Source organism: Heterocephalus glaber, unplaced genomic scaffold (assembly GCF_053883595.1).
Source record: "Heterocephalus glaber isolate CG9 unplaced genomic scaffold, H.glaber_assembly_v1.0 deba00001538, whole genome shotgun sequence".
NCBI lineage: Eukaryota > Metazoa > Chordata > Mammalia > Rodentia > Bathyergidae > Heterocephalus > Heterocephalus glaber.
This window is the reverse complement of record NW_028258333.1, coordinates 22,213,781-22,236,332: the sequence shown is the minus strand read 5'-3', so window position 1 is coordinate 22,236,332 and position 22,552 is coordinate 22,213,781. Positions and strand designations below refer to the sequence as shown.

The following is a 22,552-nucleotide window of genomic DNA, read 5'->3' as shown; positions in this document are numbered from 1 at the left end:
TGCTTTACCCGCAGGTCATGAGTGGCCCCCAGCACACACAAGTGCGTAACAAATGTTTCTGGAAACAATATGTGTACATGATGGTTCTCTACTCTGCCAGAGAAGTTGTGAATGTGACTGGGGCCAGCCAAGAGAGTGCTTAGTGTTGTTCAGGGAAGTATAGGAATGGTGTGGCAGTTGTTAATGACCACTAGAGGCCTTGGATAATGGAGAGGCCTTGGACGTTTTAAGGTGAGGAAAAGGGTGCCCCAGGTAGAGGGTACAGTGAGAACTAAGGCAGAGAGGTGAGGAAGAAGGCATAATTGTTTCTTGTCATTGGCAAGGCCCCATGTGAATCTGCTCTTGATTCTGTGTTCCCTTCCTGTGGGGTACATCATTCTTCCATTCTTTTCATCATGGATGGGGAAAATTAGGTAGACTCTCCCCAAGGAAGCAAATCTGTTTTCTTTTGTATCCTTCACAGGGCACAGGGCTGTCCAAAGAGCATGATTTATAGAGTTAATTAAGCAACTGATTCATCCACTCAGTGCAATGTATAACTGAGCTGTATGCTGGGCCTTTGCATACTTTTAGGGACTGTAGAACACTCAGGTGTCCCCACTAAACTCCCCCTCCTCAGGATGCTAAGAGTTGGACAGGAAGCTGACCTTGTGTAAGGACAGATGTATAAGGGAAGCAGGTGCCCTCTGGGAACATGTTAGGAGTGACGAGACTGAACATAATCTGAAGTCAGAGAGGGGCTTACTCAGCACATTTCTTTAGGACACTTTTTGTGTGGTACAGGGAACTGAACACAGAGCTTTCATACTGAGTTATATCCCCAGCCCCCTTTATTTAATTAATTTTAATTTATTTATTTTAAGTTCTCACTACATTAGTCAGTTACACAGGGTAGACTTGAACTTGTGACCCTCCTACTTCAGCCTCCTAGAGTTCTGGGATGGCAGGTATGTGCCACCATGCCTAGCTATGAGAATATATATTTTATTTAGATTTCATGGTAGGCTGTAATCCAGACTTAGGTCATAGTTCTGGAATTAGGTTAGGGAGCCCAAATCTATAGGGGGATGTGGAAACATCCCTAGGAAAGTGGCAAATGTTGTCCTCATGAACCTAACTCTAGTTATTTGGGAAAATTTTAAACTGGCTCCCTACTGTCTAAGAAGACAGCATTTTTGAGAGGAAGTAATACTCCTTATTGAACTTTCTACCCCTATGTGTTTCACCAGTATCTATAGTACATCAGTTTGAAGAGCCTCAAGATTTCAGGTTACTAGAAATCTCTCTGGCCTCCCTCTGGTGGAAGGGGAAGAAGATCCTTCTGTCTATGTCCTCAGGGTTCATACAGTTTAGAAAGCCCAGGACCCAGATGTGAATGCTGTCAGGCAACCTCCCAGTTCCTTCAGATGACCTCTGTTTGACAAATGTATGTGAAAAGGAAAGAAGTGCGGCCCGGGCATCTGAGGAGTCTGAACCATATAGCAGCCCTCTCCTCTTTCTGTCCACAAGGAGAACAAAAACAAACATCCTATCAGGAGGGCCACAGTTCTGGATCTTAAAGAACAAGAGAAGAGTAAAAAGCGATTCAGAGTGCAAAAACGCACTACAGAATACATTACTTTGCAACTTTCCTGAAAGCTTTTCCATCTGAAAAGCCAGGGAATGCTCACTGCTTAGAAATCTGGAGGGGAATGACAGTGGTATTTTAGTTTCTAAGCTTCTTTGTCCTTGGATACAAGTGACATAGAATCCCTGTGGATTTTAGGTAGTTGGGGTTTTGCTTGAAATAGTGTCAAGAGTCACATTTGTGTGAGGTGCTTCTGTGGTCTGAAGTTATTTCAGATATAATTTCTACACAGTAATACAGACTGGTTTGGTATCCACCTCTTTTTCATTTATCAGGATCAGCACTTCATGCAAAATAAAGCCTGCCTTTTCCAGGGAAAATTTGACTCTACCAAGGATTCTTTAACAGAGTTTGATTTTACTACAAAATGTTTAATAGCCTGGTATGGTGGCACATGCCTATTATCCCAGCACTCTGGGAGGCTAAGGCAAGAAAACTGTAAGTTCGAGCCCATCCTGGACAATTTAGTGATTTATCAAGACTTTTTTCTGAAAAGCAAAACAAAAAAAAACCAAAACAGCATTCTGGGGAAGTAGTTTAGTGGGAGGGCCCACGGTTCAATCTCCAATACAGCAAAAGTGTTTGTTGGAATTTGGGTTCCCAGTTTTTAACGTATTTGAAGAAGGTTTTGTATATATAAAACATTGTGAGCATTGGATTAGGCATTTGGGGAACAACAAAAAAGAAAATAAGAGAGTCACTGTTGTCAGGGGTTTGGAACTCCTGAAATCCTTTTCCCTAACCCAGAGTTCATTCATTCCTGGAATGCAATTACCTTTCCTGCAGCCAGCAGAGGTGTTTTAAGTCGTCTGAAGATATGAGTTCCAACAGCCACACTGAGAGCCCTATAGATCCCTTCCACCATGTCTGGGTGGCATGCAAAATACAGCAGCATCTGAGTGTAGTCAAGCTGGGGTGGATCCTTCTCACAATCAGCAAATAGCATGAAGAAGAACTGTTACACAGGGAGAGAAAATGAGTACACTCTAGGAGTCAATGAACAGACAGAGCAAAGAAGAATTCCTCCATGAGCTTTTAGTAAAGTTACCTTTTAAGGATTGAATTAATAAATCTAACATACAATGGTTGGGTTTAACTGAAGAATAGAGGGTAATTGAATAAATATGAGAAAAGGAAAAAATGGAAACAAAGTCTTTGTAAATAGGGAAGGATGAAAGTGTTGATGGGAGGGCAGGGGAAGGGGGAAAAATAATCAAGATATATGACGTAAAGGTACAAATCTCCAATGATGAATATAATTATATACCTAAAATGTATCAATAAAATTAATAATAAAAAATCAGAAAAGTAGGGCTTAAATTATAATCTAAAAGAAAATTGTGTGCTGGTCAATAAGATACTTATGAAATAACCAATTAAGGATAGTGGGGACTAATGTTAAGTAGGGGAAGGAGGCCTCAAAAGCAGGGACACACTGTCTGTCCTCTGCTTCATCCAGAAAAACTGGGCACTGACCCTAAATATTAGATGTCTGGCCCAGTCCTCTCTGGGCCCGAAAGGAGGGAAAGGAATAATGGTGTCCGAAGCTGCTGGGACTCCACCCATTAAAATCTTTAAGCTGGCTCACCTGCTCTGAATTCTTACTCAAGCTATGGACCCTAAGTGACTTCCTCCAATGTAGATTTACATCCAGGGAGACAGTGTGTTAAATACCAGCAGATATCCTTCTGAATGGCTGAGCTGACATTCACGCAGCATCTTAGGAATCTGACAGCATGAGAGTTTAGAGTTCAGGAGGCTGTTATTATCCTCTAGTGCCCTGCAAGGTGAGGCCCAACCCCTGGGGTACATAGGCCACATCTGGACATCTACACACCAGTATTTGGGGAGATTGCTGGCTTCCTTAACCAGCTCTTCTCAAAGGTGTGTTTAATGACCCAGAGAATCTTTCTAACATGAAGATTCTGACTAAGTAGATGGTTCTTAAGCTGCCTAAGATTCCACATGCCTAGAAGCAAACTAATACTGCTGCCCCAGGCCCACTCTTCTGAAGTTCTTATATCTAGAGTATTTCCAGATTGTTATTCTTTGTTACCAACAATTCTTGCAGCTATGAAAAAACCTAATGAGATATACATGAAGATAACAGTTGGAAAACTAATTTCTGATATTTGACATTAAAAATAAAGGTTTAAATAAACATGACATGGACAGGAAAATACATAAACTCTGTTATATTACAATGGAGAAGAATCTTAGAGGTCTATGTGATCCACAGATTTTTTTCATTTAGTCACCCTTTTAGCAAACATTTACTCTTCTGTCTGCCAGGCACAGAGCTAGCAGATGCTTACAAACCCTCTCTGACAATAAGGCCACCCTTGAATATTTTTAGGAGCCACAACCCAACTGCTGGGTTGCTTCAGGACGTTGCATTTTCATCTTCCCACTTGCCCTTGAGTTATTTTGGAAATATTCAGTACAACTGGATATAAAAAGGGAGCCAATCACCATGCCATTGACATGAGTACTTAAACCCCATTTGTTTTACGTGAGAGTTACAAACTTTTAGTATTTTTCCATTAATGATATACAGTTGAAAATCATCATTATTTTCACTAAAAAATAAACTGAATATTACGTATTTCAAAGAATGTACAAAAATAAAATAAATTTATATATGAACTATTTCTGTAATTGGACTATTCTATAATTGTAATTAGACTATTTCTGTAATTGAACAGGCTTGAATTTAAAACAATGGATTGGTCTCTAAAGAAAGGTGAGGCAAGCATGTTCTGAAGATCATTTAAGATAGTATAGCAGGCAGAATCCTAAGAAGATCTCAAAGGTTCTGACCCCCAGGAATATCTGCCTTATATCATCCTGATACAGGAAATTGTACCAGGGATGAGATATGAAATGTTATATCTCCAAACCTGTTAGATTTCTAATATGCTGAGCTTGTGTTCTCTAAAAAATCAAAGAATAAATTCTAGGAATGACAGGGGATAAGAGTAGGAAGTTTTTTTTTTTATAAGATAGCTCCTGAGAGGCAGGAAGGGACCTGAATGGGTAGCCAGGGACACTCTACAGGGGTGTTTTATGGAGTAAAACCCACATGGGTACAATGTGGGCCACAGCCATGATCAACCGATAAGGTTAAAAGTACTGTCACTTAGGTAATAGTGGTCCAATTGGGAAACAAGTCATGTAATAAGTTGGATGGAAAGAACAAAGACTTCTCCCAGGAAATGGTGTATTCAGAGATCCTGGTCACCCACCGAGGTGACTGATGTCTATCTAGATTTCATTAGGCCCAGTGTGTGTCCTTTGAGGAAGCATACAGGTCTGGTCACCTTGTCTTTATCTTGAGGCCTGGTCTCCAGCACATATGTCTCCAGTCACAGTTGTGACGTGTTCCATCTTTGTCCTGACTCTCTGGAGGACCTAGGCCTATCTGCCTGCCTATAATATTTCTACCTAACTCAACTTTCTATATAATCTCATCACTTTAAGTGCGGGTAGGACTTGTGGATATACTAGGAAGCTCATTCCCATGAGTAGGTTGCCTTATATGGCAAAAAAAGAGAGAGAGTTTTATTTTCAGAAGTAAGTAAAGTGCTCAATCCACTGATTCTGAGTTAATTCAAAAAGAGCCTGACCTTGGGCCTGATCCAATCAGGTAAGTCCTTTAAAACAAGACCGAAGTCTTAAGGGGGAAATTTGAAGCCAGAGAGATGCTCTCTTTTTGACCATGAAGAAGCAAATCATCATGCTATAGAGAGGGCCATGTGGCTGAAAGTAAATGATAATCCCCAAGGGTCCCAGCCCTACAGTGTATAGATTTGAATTCTTCAACAACCTGGTAGGAAACCAATCTTAGATCCAATCTTATATTTGGCCTCAGATGAGATTGTAATCACAACTGACACCTTTATTGTAGCCTTGTAAGATCTTGAGCAGAAAAGTCATTTAAACTATGCCTGGACTTCTGATTTATGGAATTCTGAGCTAATAATGGGTACTGTTCTAAGCCACTAGCTGTGTGGCAATTATTACACTGTAGCAAAACTTAACATGAATATATTTTCTTCTATTCAACAAATACTTATTGGGCAATTTAATGTACTAGGGATGGATTTTTCTAGGTGTTAAATTGTAGTCACTGAAAAGGAGGTTAAGTTCCTATCTCTTGAGGAGCTTACCTTCTTGAAGGGAAAGGCAGATAATAAAGACTTAATAACATAAATTAAATAAATTGCATAGTGATTATGGAAGCAGGAAAAAACCAGGTAAAACTGGAGAAGGGAGAAGGTTGCAGGATTGGGGCAAAGTATGAATAAAGATTTGGAAGAGGGAAGGGAGATGGCCAGGTAGGAAGCCAGGGTCAGAGCACCATAGGCAGACAGACCTGCTGGGGTGAGTCTCCTAGAAGGAGTATGCCTTGTGTGTTTGGGCAACAGTGAGCAGATCAGTATGCTGAGCAGAGTGAGCCAGGAGAGAACAGCAGGGATGAAATGAAAGAGGTAACGGGGATTTCTGACCATATTCTGGAGGGTTTGGTTGACCTCAGAGACCCCAGCATTGGTTATAAGGTCAAGTTGCACCTACAAATGGAAACCTAAGACATCGCTTGTTGCAATCACACCATCTGCTGACAGTGCCTGTCTCTGTGGCTAGCAAGGCTCAACAAGATGCGTCCTACTTTCCAGCTCTCCACATGTGAGCACCAAGAGTGGCTTTCCCAGGGTTCAAGAAATCTTTAAAGTTTTCTTGAGAAAAGGTGATTTAATTTTGCATATTAAAATCTACAAGTCTTACTCGCTACTTCAAACCCTGTTCTCAGCACAGCACATAGCATCTTGTCATTCCTTAAGGCTGGTTTGTATTTAACGCCAGGCTCTTGGTTTAAAATACCAACTATTTAGTAATGAGTCCCAAATGTTTATTTCGATTGGAAATCACTTCCAAATACAGCTGCCTATGACATCTCTACTTAAATATTCTAGTAAACATCTCAAACTCACCATGTCCTAAACAGGGTACTTAATCTCTGATCCTAACACCCTCACCTCCTCCATGTTTCTAGAAGCCCTGTAGGATATGGTTAGAGACAGGCCGTGAGTTACAGGGCATGGATGGAAAAGAAGGCGATCTGAGTATGCCACTAAATTGTAGCCCAAACTTGCCCTTTAAGATGATACGGAGACCCTGGGAGGGGAAGGGACTTAAGTTCCCTCAGTGAGTTTTGGCATATCTGGGAGTAGATCTCAGGGCTCACAACCCCGAGAATTATTTCTTAATGGGGGAATTCCCCCAATTTGATCTTCTTGTTCTAATTACAGGGGAAAAGTAAACATTTTTGTCCACCTTTCTTTAGCAGCTAATCATTAAGTGCTGGCCAACACTTACTGATTTGGTTTGGATGAGTGTGTCCCTAAGATCCATAGGTTCAAGCTTGTTCCCTAGGATGGCAGCACTATGTTATGATTTCCTGTGGACTTTTAAGAAATGAGTTCTAGTTGAGGATGCTTAGTTCATGGGGATATGCTGTTCAAGGGGATCTTCCGCTCTCTCTCTCTGTGTCTTTTCCTGACTTGAGATGTGAGCACTCATTCTCATACACGCTCCCTGCATGATGCATTGGCCTCAGCAGAGGTTCAAACCCATGGGACTGCCCACTCTTGGACTTAGTCTTCCAGAATCATGAGCTAATATTAACTTTTCTTTACAAGTTGCCTGTGCTAGGTATTTCATTATACTGACAGAAAGACTTGTGCACTTCTGTAGGGATCACTATGTGCCAATGACTCTTCTGTGGGTATCACAAATATGAACTCTGCACAAGAATTCTATCAGAAAGGGATTGAAAAAAACCCAACAAGGTACAGTGAGATTGAGTAATGCCATGGAGACCTCACCACTTGAAACACTGCATTCTGTGCTTGTATAACATTTTAAGAGCATTATGTTTCCCAGAACATCCCATCCCTGGACACCAAGACACTGGAAGAAGGATAAAAAACATCATTCCCTTCACCTCTTCTGTTCTGTGAGTCTCTCCTTCTCTTTCTCCTCCCTCTCTCTCTCTCTCTCTCTTCCTCCCTCCCTCCCTCATACTCACATTTACCCACACCTATTAGCTATCTTTTGTTTCATAAAAATGCTTCTTTCTCAGGCCCCATAGTCCCACCTCTGTCTCCTACTTTTTCTTTCTCCCACCTGACTTTCTATCAACAGGTAAGAGTCAAACCTTTCCTCTCTTCCAAAAAGTCCTTTCCTGTTTCACTGTTGAGTAAACAGCTAAAAGACTATGTTCTTGACTGACATTTCTAAAAATGTCTGGCAAAAAGGAAAGTACTTATCACTTGGCTGCCACTTTTCAAGCTGCCAGTTTTTTCAAGTACTGAAGAATCTGTGGTTGTTTTTGGCAGACATGAAACCTACTGACAAAGTCACAGAGATTGTCTTCTAAAACCTATACAGGAGAGCTGATCTCACTCCCCTGATTTCACATTTCAAATAACAACAACAACAACCAAAATATTGTCCTGCAACTTCAGACTTCCCATCTCAGACCTTTTCAGTAGCTCTCTGATGCCTCTCTCTTGCCTGCTTTCCTGCTAGCATCTAGTAGAAGTGCTTAAGAAATACTAGTACAATGGAAGGGAACTGCTTACTTTGAGGCTATAAGTGGAGCTATGTTCAATTTTGTGGTGCGATTTTGAATTAATGGCTTCTAGAAATCAAACAATATATTATAAAGAGGTTTCTGTGATGTCTAAATCTATAATTGAATTTTTCTCATATCTTACTGAGATGTGGATATATGTTAGGTCTATTCTTATATTTTAAATATGTACACTGAAGTCAGAGTAACTTTCAGGTTTCAAGACCCTCGTTTCTATTGTGGCCTCAGGGATGAAGGCTAATAATACTTACTACTGTTATTTATAATAATGTTGGCAATATAAATTCTTGTGGGTTACCTTGGTAATACCATATATAAAACCTTGATGTGCTAGTCAAAATCAAAGAGAAATGAGCAAAGAGCATTTTAGACTTGTGAGGACATTTAGAAACTATGTTGAGTAACAGCTTATTTGACAGTTTGAAATCAAGAGAGGCCATGGAAATTGTGCAAGGTCACAGCAGGATGCTAAGATTCTGTCACTTGTGTTTGCCGCTAGAGCTTCTCTAGGCTGCCTCCTCAGTGAGAACTAGACTCTGCACTTTGGGGATACAGCAAAGGAGCTGCGGGATGAGGGTGGGGTCCAAAGGAAATTTTCCAAGTAGAAGAAACAAAGAAAATGATTAGTGTTATAATGTTAAATTTTTGAAAGGTATTGGTCATTACCTCTATAAGATGTTCCTGCCTATTAAATGGCAAGGGCTCAAGGGGATTTTCTGGAATTTTCATCTCTTCATCTCCCGAAAACCACAGACCAGCCTACACAGAAAAGGAAAATGAAAATATTAAAACACTATGCTGAAATGTAACCATTCTTATAAAGGTCCAAGACTGAACTTGTCTTATTCCAGTCTCGAGCAGGGGTTCCAAAGCAGGTTGCAGAAATCATAAGGATGTATGAGAAAGTACTAGACCTTGCATCCCATTCTTCGTCATGTTTATTTTCACACATTTGATAATGTGTGTAGTACCCATACATAATTTATAAATTCAAGTTCACACAGTAGGGGTGCTAACTATATTTTAACCTCTAGAACACATAGTGAAATTTGGGGGTCACTAACCCAGATTAAGCTTGCACTGGGTACACGTTGGAGGGATCTGTGTTCTCATAAAAATAACTCACATTCCACATGGACAGCTTATATCCTCTCAGTTCTGAGAGCCACACATGCTGCTGACATGTGTTGTTCAACTTAGAAAATACTTGTTGAGTGCCTTGAAACCTGACTCAAAATCTCAGTGGCCTCTTTCACGGCATCCCTCCCTCTTTCAGGCAATATCTGACAATATTTTTTGATTATCCCTTTGATTCCCATTTGTCAGTGTGTCTCCCATATTCCTATTTCTACCGCCGCCACCCTGGAACACAGCCTCATTTCCTGTCATGAGCCACTTAGTAACTCTCTGGGTCATTTTTGTTTTCAATCTCCTTCAGCTGATTTTTTTTCCAGTTTTTTTTAAAATCATATCATTCTTCTCAAAACCTTAATGCTTCATATTATTCTCTGCTCAGAGCCATTTCCTATCCTCACTCTTTTGATCACATCATCTCTTCTACCTTAGATAACTTCTACTGCCCTTTCCACTCAGAAAAAGCCTGCTCATCTTTCTAGACCTGGTACTGATCACTACCTCCTCACTTATCTCTCCTCTGAAATCCCATTTGACTTATTTATACCACACAATTGGCACTTAGTCCACAAGTGTGTTAAATTAAAAGAATACATCTTGCCAAGCCTAATTTGTATACATGGTAAACACTTCAGTTACATAACTAGTTTGTTCCCAGGTGTTGCTCCCTTACTAGAGTGACAACCTCTCCTCAGCACTGCCTGGTGCTAATAGCCACTGAGTTGCCTCCCCTTGATTCAAGTCTATGCCCTTGTCTTTTCTTCAAGAACCAACTGTGCCTAAAAAGATAGCTGGGATGGCACTGGATGGCTCACAGAGGTGAAGCTGGGTTTTCTTTTCCTTGAAACAAAGGAGATGCTGGTTGTATGAAAGCCTGTGAGGGAACAGAGCTAGAAGCTTAATGTCTAGTGAGAGCTAACAATTTAAACATAAGAGGCTCCTGCAATAACCAGGAGGAAATCCTTGTCCAATAGCTAATTTGCAGAGGTTCAGGACCTTAAGGAAGAACTGAGAGATGAGGAATATTGGTAAGACTTATGCTTCTGGACATGAAGGGGGCCACAGTACAGAATTATCTCTCTGTCTTAAGCAACAGAGAAAGTAGACAATATGTATGAAACAAGAGTTACTAGCCCTTAGACATTATGCAGTCCAGGCCAGTCTTTCCTAAAAGAAAGGAAGAAAATGAGGCGATCTCCCAGTGTCTCCATATAGTGCCAGGAGGAACATCTGAGATTGTGAGGGCTCGCTGAGTTTAGCCAACAGATTTTAGGGTTGAAGGAGGCTGAGGGGGCTGGAATTCATAAGGAGAGAACTAGAATAGTGTACAGACAGTGACAGAGCTCTAAAGATGTACACAGGAGCCCCTTTGGGATCCACCGAATAGTTAATCTGTGCATCATGTCTGGAGAATACAAAGGTTGGAGAAAGACCCACTGAAAAGTAGGGACCTCATTAAGTCCTGAGACTCTCACAGGGCTGGATTAGTTCTTTATCACCAGCCAGATTGGAATATCCTTCTAGTACATAGATGTACAGCTCACAGAAGAGTATCATCTTATTAGTGAAACTAGATGAACCCTACACTAAAGGCGTCTTTAGACACAGCCTCAGAATTCTTCATGTAACCTTGGAATGATAAAACTGATTCCAAATAATATCACTGGCTCACTGACAATACTTCAAGGTCTACAGTGATGTTAGGCACCTAAAACCATAGAATTCACAGTAACTGACATCCAATGTGAAATTACTAGCCATGCAAAAAAGACCAAAAATATAACCCATATCCAGGAGAAACATTAACAGAAATGAGAGCGATGATCCAATGAAGAGAAAAGGGTGTTCTAAATTTAGAACAGATATTTTGAAAAGTTATTTTCAATATAATTTGAAAGATTAAAATGCACATAATACATTGCTTCTCAGCCTTTTGGCTAAGATCAAGTGTAAAATGTACATAATAAGAGAAAATAAGATATGAAAAAGACCCAAATTAAATTTCAGGAAATAAAAATTACAATATCTAAAGTGAAAAACAGAGTAGATATTATTAGTAGCAGACTCAACTCTACAGAGGAAGATACCAGTGAAGTTGAAAACACAACAATAGATATAAAAACAAGATAAACCATTGTGAGAAAAAAGACTGGAAAAACAAATCAGGGCTCAGTGACTTGTGAGACAAAGGCAAACAGTCTAATAAACAAATATGGAAGTCGATTTTTCAAAAGTGGAGTGTGGAAAAATATTTGAAAAAATAATCCTCCAAATATTTTGAAATTTAACAGAAAACTACGAACACATACATTCAAGGAGCCCAGTGAACCCCAAGCAGAGGAAACACGAAGAAAACCACAGCAAGTAACACAATAACAAAATTTCCAAAAATCAGTAATAAAGAGGAAATTTTAGAAGATGCTAGAGGGGAAAAAGAAACAGAGACAAACTCTCTACACCTCTCCTGATTTCCTAACCATCAATTCCATCCCTGATTGTTTCATCGCACAGGAATTTCCCCTGAATCTTAAACCAAGGCTTCCTTTGTATTCATTTTCTAAAATGTATTATGTTTTATATATTAGAAAACCATTTCCAAGTGTTTCACATACAACAAGGTCATATAAAAAAGAAAACATAAGTTTCCTAAAAAGTCAGCCATAAAAATTTTAGCAACTTGAAATGTGAACCTTATTAGTAAGGGGTTGATTGATAAGCAAGGTTCAGTCAAACACATCTGGTCTCACTGGATTATTATGTAATTTCTCTCTGAAATAAGGAAATGTTCTTGGTATTCTATTGCTAAAACATGGCCAAAGGATTTTACTTTTTACACTTTAGAGAAGTGCTACACTGTTCGAATCTTAGAACATCTGACTCATTAAGCTCATACCATGCATTGTGACTAGTGAAAATAAGGTGAGATTTGAAAATAGAAGAGTTCCATGTGAGTGCATCCCATGACAGTTGCAAGCATACAAGGCTGCAGCTGGGGGAGGAACAAAGTGCAAACAGGCCACACTCACTACTTAGCCAAGGCATGTGTCCTAGACAGCTTCACAAATGGGGTGATTTCCCATTTTACACGTCAGGGAAATCAGCACGCTACCAAGTGGTTGCTGTGAAGTTGCAATTTGTCAAAAGAAAGAATAAGAACCAAACAAAATAGAAAACACAATAGACAGCTCTTTTCTCCCAGAAAACTTCATTTCAACAATGTCGTTATACCATTTTACTGTTCTGATGTTGCATTTTCAAAAGATCATATAAAATTTTGCCCTAGAATTTGTTTTTGTTTTTCTTATGAAATAACAGTTTTTATTGTTTTAGTGGTATGGCAAGTGTTTCAAATCTTTAAAAGGCATGTAGGAAGGTCACGTCAGCTCTCCAAATAGCATCGGTGTCTTGTGGCTTCTGAGGAATAGAATTGGGGTTGCAGAAAGGGATAAAGCTCAGAAATCAGCTTTTCCCAAAACACAGTGTTCAAGTAAAATATTTCTGAGTTTCTACTAAATGCAGCATCTCCAAGAAATTCACTCACACCTTTGGTAAAGAAGCTTTCTGGTTTCAGCTCAGCACTTTGGTAAAAATTGCTGCCACACTTTGTCGTGCTCCTGTTTGTACAAAAGGATGTTCAAATTGATATCCTGTGTTAATCGACACATATTGTAAATAATAAAAGTTTTTACCAGTGTCCAAATTTTAAAAATCTTAAGCTATCTATGGAAATACTGTAAAATTTTTCTTGTTTTCTTCTTCAAATAAAATCACCTAACAAACTGAACAGGACAGTGATAAAGATTATACATCACTCTATTTGAGAAATAGATATATGGGAGTCAAATTAGCCAAACACTTAGCTTGATCATGTCTGAAGAATATTCTTGGGATTCAAATTTTATTTCCTCCAGTTTAACTGCATGAGCCCAAGAACTTTAGAGCTGTCTTTAAAAAAGCATGCCATCTATTCGTTAAGAAGAAAAGAGAAGCAGGAAGGGATGTGATCTTTCAGTGGTGAAACTCATGTGAGGTACTGTAGACTATCATCCTGTTTCAATGTTCGTGCCTTGTGAACATTTCCCTCTTTTGTTGTCTACCAGTGAGGTAAAATGGTGAGCGATAGGATGAATTCAATCAGTAGAGAGAAAATCAATAATTAAGGCCGCTTTCAGTTATGGCATCTCATTCTCATTCCTTTCTTAACCTTTTTCAAAAATGAGTTGAATTTTCACATTGTTGGCTTAATGATAGATGAATCTATCATCTATCAATTAATCTAGCTTCCTAAAGACATATTCATTTCTCCAGCACCCTGCAATCTGGCTTCTGTATTTACTATTCTACTAAAATTACTTTGGCAGAAGTCACTAGTTATATCCCATTTGCCAAGCCCAATAGGCAAGTATAATACTATTGTATTATTCATCAATTTCCTTAGGTGGCCTCATGTATTCATAACTTCAACTACCTTACATGATGGTGACTTGCAATCCCTTCTGGACCTGCCATATGGGATTAGATATTTTCACTTGCATTTGCCATGCATATTTGAAACTCAAATTCTTAATGACAGTCTCACCCTTTACCACTTTCTCACCTCAACAAGAAAGAGACAACCCCGCTCCTTCCCCACTGTTCTTGCTAGTCCTGAATATTGGATATTGGATGGTGGTCTTATTACTCTCCAACTGACCTTAATTGACAGCTAAGGGTGAAAATCATTGAGCACATGCATAGCATAGCAACTCAAGGGAAAGATAATGAAGTTTAAATGATTTCTTTCAGAACACTTAGTCCTCTAGTATGCTTTGGTTTTCTCAGATGTTTTCCCTAGGATGGAAGCCAGACTTCCACCTGGAGTTTTGACCTTGCCAATGCTGCCTAGACATGAGTTTACAAAGATCAAGCCCTGGACTGAGACCTCTAATGTGACATCAGTGAATAAGACACTTCTTTGGTCAACAATATTCTGTACTACTTATCCACCAGGCCCAATAACAACCTGCATATACTGCTCAAAATTGATGTTGCCCGTTTGTGCCTCATCCACAGCCTTGAACCTCTGCAGGGTCTCCAGGAGCTCCTCCTCCAGGGGGATGGGCCAAGGCATCGCTGCCACTAGGAGGAACTTCCAGCAGTCCACGAACTCAGAGTTTACCACTAATAAAGATGTTAACTCTTGCAACTAGAAGAAAATAGGAAATGTCACTGGAATATTTGTCTGGCTGTCTTGAAGCTCTGCGTGCTCTATACTTTCAAAGTCCAATTAGTTAAATGCAGGATGACCAGAAATGGCAGTTTTGTTAATTTTTATGCGATACTATAACAGGAAATATAAAAATGACAATTTTATCAGATTTATTCAGTAATTTTTTCTATGTATGATATATTTTAACGCACATGATGCACGGTGTAACATTATAATTTGGAGACTAGAATCTAGTCTCTTTCCAAATTCTTTTTGCATTGTTTTTCTTTGAACAACACACTTTACACTATCATGTTGCCCTTTTCTTTTTTTCTGTAGGTGGTATAATTTCAATGAAATGTCTGCCCTTTAAATGTAATGGTGAAGATGTTGATGATGGATGTCCTGGTTGATGTTTTACTACCCCATATTTTTAATTACTTGCTCTATTAGACCTAATTTAATTGTAAAATACTTTTTTAAACCCCCTTGTTTTGAATAAATACCAAATGTGTTCCATTTTGTTTGGTCCAGGTACATAAATATTTTATAATATTTTTCCTTGCTTTTTAATTGTAGGATACCTTGTTAAATGTGTGTCAATGCTCAACACCACCCATAAAATTATTATAATCATTAACCACTATTGAAATTTTTTAGTTTTGTTTCTTCTTTAAGGTTCTATCATTTCTGTATTATGAATAGTTGACAATTAGGAGATGTCTTTTTTCTCTTTCCATTTCATAACATAGACTTTTCCTCTCTGATATGCTAACATTTCTTCCTTTTTCAATTTTTTCTTTTGCAGATCTTTTGGCATTTCCTTCCTAGTCAGCCTCAATGTCCCTAACATAACCATTTTATATTGTAAAAGAATGTCACTGAGCTTTGGAGAAGTATAAAACATATCTTATGTACATATGATAAAGAGATTTTATAGATTGTAGCATGAAATTATAGTTTATTTTTCACAAATAAAATAAACACAAATTAGTAAAAGAAAATAACCAGAACTTATTTCACTAGAAACAAACATCAAAGGTGAATACAACATTCTAAGTTAAAAAGTATGCAAAAAATAGTTGATATAAAACAAACAGGTCAGGTGTGATGTGTATGCCTGTAATCCTAGCACTCAGGAAGCTGAGACAGGAGGATTTCTGTGAGTTCAAAGTCAACCTGGGCTACAGAGTTCAAGGCCAGTCTGAACTACATAGTGAGACCCTGTCTCAAAAAACAAATAAACAAACAAACAACAAACAATCAGATGTACATTTGTTATCTCTTGCAAACAAGAATCAGCTGGTTGAAATGACACCTACCCAAGCAAGCTCAAAATAATCAGTGCATAAACAAATGCACTGCCCCAGTAACACTTGGGGTAAACTATTAAGTGGTTGAAGTTCAGATGAAAGAAGTCGGATTCTATATTGGTGAAAAGAACCAGTTACAACACTAGTTCCCTCTTGTTCCCTGTGTTCTACCAATCTACTCACACCAACTCCTAAGTGTTTTGCCATCTGGAAAGTTTCGCTTTTTTTTCCTTTACATTTGTGCTTTTTGGCTTACTGTTACATACACAATTTACACATGGAACTCTATTAACTTCGTACCTTTTCAAAAGAGGAGAAATAAAGGTTATAACTGTGCTTGGGCAAGGGCACTACAGCTAACAGAAGAAACGTTCTTCTAACCGTTTTGTTTTCTGAGACATTCTTAAGGAAAAGATTACGAGGAAAATGGACTGCTAGAATCATTTACTGTTACTAGTTAGGACAATTGCATCAGTAGTGATAGAAACTCACCGCTTTGGCCTCACAATCTTTATAATATTTCATTGACTGCTGGATCATTAATATTCTTCAAATACTGAGCATGTGCATATTATGTGTATAGGTTTCAAGTTTATTCAAATTTCATTGACTGTTTACTAAATGTCAGAAACTCTATGAAAACTGGTCATTTTAGAACTATTGACTCATTGATAAAATAAAAATAATATTAAAACTTTAAAACCCATACAAAATGGAAGCTTACTTCAGACTGAGAGAGATGCATCCAACTACTAGGAAGGCTATTTGTTCCAAGGTTCAGGGTTATCAGATCAAGCAAAATGTCAGTGAACGTTTTATTTCTTACTAAGCCTACAATAAAACGAAAAATATTTTGTCATTTATATTGTGTGATAAAGGTTTTATTCTTTCATTAAAATAGAAAAATAATAGGTATTTGTATAATCACTTCTTGATATTATTTAGCACTGTAATCTTCAGATATTTTGAATGTAAAAAAATATTTTTTCTGATGCCTTCTCATTATTGTTTCCCATTATTTGAGTCAAATGTCTCTTTTTTTTTTGCCTAGTAATAATTCATTTGCATAAGATAGATTTCACTATTGGCATACATTTTAGTTTGAAGTCTTCTTATTCAAAATAGGTTGAATTTTTAAAAATATTACTCTAAAGTTTCCTATGTGCAGTACGGCATAGAGTAAACTGTTTTGGTAAATATAAGATAAACGTGTTTCAAATGCAGATCACCATTATAATCAAGGTAACAAATTTATCTTCATCTTTCCCTTTAGCTTTGGTGTTTCTTTGCTTTTTATAATAAGTGGGATGATTTGAATTGTTAAATCATTAGATTGAAAGCACTGATTTAATCACTAAATTTGCAAAATATCTCTAAGCATTTCATAAAATATCACTAAACTTTAAAATGTTTTGGTCTTATGCATTACTCTATCTTACCCATCTAAAAGTGAGATCTACTTTGTTTCTTATTTCAAATTGCACACACATGTATTAAATAAATAGGAAAACAAAATAAATGAATTTTTTTAAAAAAAAGTATAGTTCACCCACCCAACAGAGGTATCTTCTAGAGTCAGAAGACATTGCTAACATATATCTAGGAGTCTTTCAGGTCCAGAATACAAAAGCTATTCTTTGTTTAAGAATAAAAAGAATGAAAGAGATGCAGCATCCCAAAGTTTTACATCTAAGTTTTTGTCATTTCTAAAAGTCCTCAAGAACTTCATCATAACCTCTAACCCCTAGGGAAATACAGTGATCCCTTTAGAATGTCAGTGGTTCAAACCAAATATGCAATTTCAAGATTAGAAAGATAATATTTTGGGTAGCAAGTGAGGAACTTTTATTTCTTTGATATAACAACTAGAATCTAATTTTATAAAGATGATAATATTTTCCAAGGTAGTAGAATTTTCAGCAAGCAGAGCCTTTTATGAAACCACTTTGGTTTTCAGATAAATTAGGAATAAGTCAGTCATGTTTCTCAAGATGAAACTATGAATAAAATCTATTAAAGCCATAAAAAGAGGTAACATATTTAAAAGTTCTGCTAAGTGTGCAATATACTTCAGCCATTTTTAATGGCTGTAGTGGGAAACAAAGTGTCCGAAGGCAAAACTTTCAGTTTACATAAGAATCGTTTATTTGAAGATCTTAAGGTGAAATATGAAAACTATTTAATGTTTGACCTTGTTACTCAAGTGCCCAAAGCATGTAGTAGTATGATTTTCATATCTAACACAATAAGAGATTCACTTACAAATTTTGTTTGAAGATAAAAAAGAAACACTCTTTCAATTTGGCCCTAAGTAAATTGTTTTTGAAAATATTTTATTTATTTATTTATTTATTTATTTATTTGATTTATTGCTGTGATCAATGGTGAAGTCAACATTTGTCACATCACTCATCACTTTCATCCTGGGTTTCTGAGTTTGATGAGCAATCTGAATGCGGTCCTGGGTCACCAGGTACAAATGATGTTCTTGTATTCCATAAATGGATAGCTTTCTTAGGATCAAAATTATTAATGTCTGGAGAATTCAACTGAATGATCAAGATATCTGTCATTCTGTCGGCCTTCACTTTAGCATGCAAATGTGACCAGGTACGTTTTATTTGACTGAAGCCACGTTCTGCTTCAGCTGAACATGCTGGGAGGGCTAGCACCAAGTCCACGAGGGTTAGAATATTCGGATACTTGTGGGAGTAAATGGAATTCACAAAATCCCAGGTCAATTTCTTAATGTTCTGAAATCTAGGAGGGAAGATAAAAAAGCATAAAAATTGAGACTTCTAAGTACCTAAATATTTAGACATATCAACTAGTTTATTCAGCTTGCTTTCTTGTTTACCTGGCATAAATTTCTAATTTTAACATGCTCCATTCAGTGTCTACTTCACCAATTTTAACACTGGCACCTTCTAATACTGGTTCATAATGTTCAGTCAGGATAGATACCTCTTTTTCTCCAAATTCTGCAATTAAGACACAACAAATATTCACCTATATAAGAGACTCATACGATTAAAAAAAAATAGATTCAGAGTCAGCACATACAGCTTACCTTGATTTATCTTCGTGGGCCACAATTTAAAGCTTCCAATCATGGTTGCCTTTACCACATCTGGGCTGGCATCTCTGAAACAGCCTTGCAGCCCCTTGATAAGATGTGTTATAACCACGTTTCTCACAGCAGAAATGTTTTCTTTTCCTCTGAGGCAGTAACCATGAAAGTGTGTGACTGAAGCTACCCTGCATTCTTTTGGCCCTGGTCTAGGGAGAAAAAAAATCACCCAAATAAAGAATTAAGCAAAACAAGTACCTGGAAAATAATTTTCCAACTCAAACTGTGTGGTCTGACAAACTCTCAGAGCACCTTCCACCTCTCACCTTGTTTGATATATCTGGAGCATTTCCAGTGTTGCCTCCAATGTGGCAAATATGTCAGCAATTGAGGAATTTCTGTTTTGACTGACGCAGGACAGAATGCTAAGGACATTAATAACATCCAGCAAGAAATGGGCAAATTTAACAACATCAGCTTGGAGAAGCCGATCTAGAAGTTCTCTGGCTTTCTGTGGACTGGTGGATCCTCTGCCGTCACCTGTCTCCAACGTAAGCTGGAAATAACATGTTGGTCATCTTTCTCAAAGTTACTCTTCCAAGAAGCTCAATAAAATTATTTGTTTTTATTTGGCAGAAAGTAATATAATACGGCATTTCAATATTACTTACTGAATGCAGTTGCTGGACAATTGCAGGAAATCCCTTGAGAAAGTTCTGAAGGGCTTCTTGTAATCCGTGAAGCCACCTCTCGTCTTCTATTTGCGAAGGCATCACAGGTAGAAGCTGCAGGCTTTTGAAAACGGTTATCAGAGAACTCTTATCAAGAGGAGAGCTGTGGTAGAAGTGACAAATGCTGTGAAGGAGATCTTTGACGTCATTGTACAGAGGAATGCCCTGGAACACTGCCTTGTAAGATAGTTCAAGATGATGTGCAAAGCAATACACAATTTGTACACATGGTTGGATTTCTTTCAGAAGCAGAGACACTCCATTCTCTCCCTGCATTCCAAAGGCATCATCACTTCCAAAACCAACCAATTTCTTTGCCCAGTCTTCACTTGACAGCCTAAGTTGAAGATTTATCTCTAGAATTTTTTCAATGGCATTTTTTATGGTCACAGAATCCTTCATTTCTATTGTCTGTAACCCAACAATTTGACAATGTATTTTTCCTGCTTGAGCAAACTGCACGTAGACAAGTTCAGCTTTCTCCATTAAATTATCTATGATTCCATCACTGATGATAGAGAAAAATTTAGTTTTTTCTAGTTTTTCTCTCAGATTTTTTCGTTCCACTTCAGCAATAAAATATGTAAATGTCCTTGCTGATTTGTTAGTTCTGAAGACTGGGCCAATATCAACACCTTTCATATCATCCAACTTGCACATCCAAATAAAATCTTTGAGGGGGCGTCCAGTCTTAGCAATTGCATGGCATGACCTGAATAAGTTCTCTACTCTCCCATAGGTAACTTTGCTCATTGTCCTCACTGTTAGTTCAGTGGCTGCTCTGTTCACTGGAGAACTACTTGTTGCTTCCATTAACGAAGCTTTAGCATGAGCCTCGCTGATATGATGTGCATTGAGAAATTCAGTCCTAAAGTTGTCAGTGCCATAAAATAAACTCACTTGACTCCCCCCTGACTTCACTCCATGCTTTCGGCACAGGTCACAGAACATAAGATTTAATAACTCATCATATACAAGCCATGGATATTTTTTAAGCCAAATTTTCAAAAATTGATTGTTTGTCTTTGGAAGATAATGGTCAATTTTCCATTGTCTTTTCCGTTTTTCAGTGATTCGACTTATATCATCTGGAGGATTCCTGCCTTTAAAACAACTCCATGTTGTTATTTTAAGTAATCACAGTGCCCTCTGTTTTCTTAATTCCACCCCCACCAACCACACACACTTGCTCATTATTTCTGGAAAAGTTATATTGAATGTTTACTACTTATCAGGCATTCTGGTAAGAACTTTAACTGGTTTATATAATTTAATCCTCGTAATCCATTATCCCTCTCTTACAGTTAAGGACAGGGGCCAATTATTATCACCTTTTTGTGGATAAGAAAATTAGGTACAAAGTGATTCATTTGTTCAGTGCTGCTGTGTTCATAAGTGGGGCATCTGGGTTTCATGCAGAGTTACTGCATGGCCCTTGTGTCCATGCAGCTCACTCTCATGGCTTCTTGTGTGGGGAAAGGGTGCTATAGGCTTCACTCAAGAATCCATTTCTCCTCACAGAAGGACACTACTTTTCACCATTTTCCTTCTCATGATGATGAATGGAGAACATGGTGCTTGTAGTGGTGCATGTTCAAGATCTACTTGAGAGATCTCTTCCTCCTGCCTGAGTCCCACCCTTTCTGGCAATGGCATAGCAACCTTGTTAATTTACAAAAAGGATATCAGGCTTTGAGATCTTTCCCAGGTAGTTTGGTAAAGAAGCTGTGACTAATGCTGCATCATTTTTCTTTTCTCAAAAATTTTATACACATTTGATTATTTGCAAATTATATATATATATATATATGAAAAAATAAAAATTACACAAAATAAACTCCTCAAATACTAGTTGCTACCTGAAGGCACAGAACTTAACTTACAGTGCATATATATGTACATGTCCCTTTTACAAATTCTTTGATCTTAATGATTATTAAATTACAGATCCTCCTTGATTTATGTTTAGGTTATGTCTCAAAAAAAACTTATTTTAAGTTGAAAATATCTTAAACTGAAAATGCACTCATTACACCTAACCTGAACTTCCTCTCTTAGCAACACAGTACCCTGTAGAAATAGATTATATTCTTGTAGTCACATGGATGACTTGGAGCTGTGGCTCTCGACTGCTGCCCAGTATCACCAGGAAAGTGTCTTACCACATATGCTTAGCATAGGAAAGATCTAGATTCAACATTTTAATTTTGATTTCTACTCATTTATATCACTTTTGAACCATTGTAAAGTCCCAAAGTCATAAGTTGAATCATTTTAAGATGGGACCATCTGTATATTGTCATATTTTATCATATAATAAAAAAATTGAGTATATGCTTGTGTGATATCATATTAAAATGTCTAACGTTGGCACAGTATCATCAACTTTTTATTTTCACTCAATGCTTCATGATTCTATGCTTTGACCCCTCAACTGGATTATATAGTAAACTCTTCTGATCAGAACTATACTCATTTCTTTTTTGCTCCATTATCTATAGTTGCCTGCTAAGCCCTGAGAACTTTGAAGAAAATAAACCTCCCTAATCAGCTTTCACCATCTCATATCTCTTAACCTCTTTAACTGGGAACCTTTGACACTGGTTAGTATACCTCTGTCTTTCATACCTCATTTGCATCTAACTTCTCTTTGGTCTTTCAATGGGTCTTTTCTGCACTTGTTAAAATAGATCTCAATTTTTTCAAATTCTAAATGTTACAGCTTTTCATTTTAAATTATTCTCCTTGTACTGGACAGCTACTGCCTTCATTTACTTATGTGATCATTGGACTACTTGACAGTATTTTACACTAGGCCATGTCTGATGTCTGCT

General features: G+C 37.8%; 1 protein-coding gene across 4 annotated transcripts in view; it reads right to left on the bottom strand.

Moving 5' to 3' along the window:
• Spef2 (sperm flagellar and cilia associated 2) overlaps positions 1-22,552 on the bottom strand; it is a 163,079-nt gene that overhangs the window by 12,862 nt on the left and 127,665 nt on the right. The window contains exons 30-36 of one of the 4 annotated variants that reach the window (XM_087189290.1): positions 19,659-20,821; positions 19,314-19,543; positions 18,988-19,196; positions 16,642-16,748; positions 14,419-14,601; positions 8,949-9,041; positions 2,403-2,582 (exon numbers count right to left, since the gene is read on the bottom strand). In XM_087189290.1, the coding sequence (XP_087045416.1) occupies positions 2,403-2,582; positions 8,949-9,041; positions 14,419-14,601; positions 16,642-16,748; positions 18,988-19,196; positions 19,314-19,543; positions 19,659-20,821 (2,165 nt within the window). Of the gene's footprint in view, positions 1-2,402; positions 2,583-8,948; positions 9,042-14,418; positions 14,602-16,641; positions 16,749-16,783; positions 18,678-18,774; positions 18,899-18,987; positions 19,197-19,313; positions 19,544-19,658; positions 20,822-22,552 lie in introns of those variants that run through there. The other 3 variants (XM_021261506.2, XM_021261505.2, XM_013073533.3) reach the window with 3 other exon arrangements.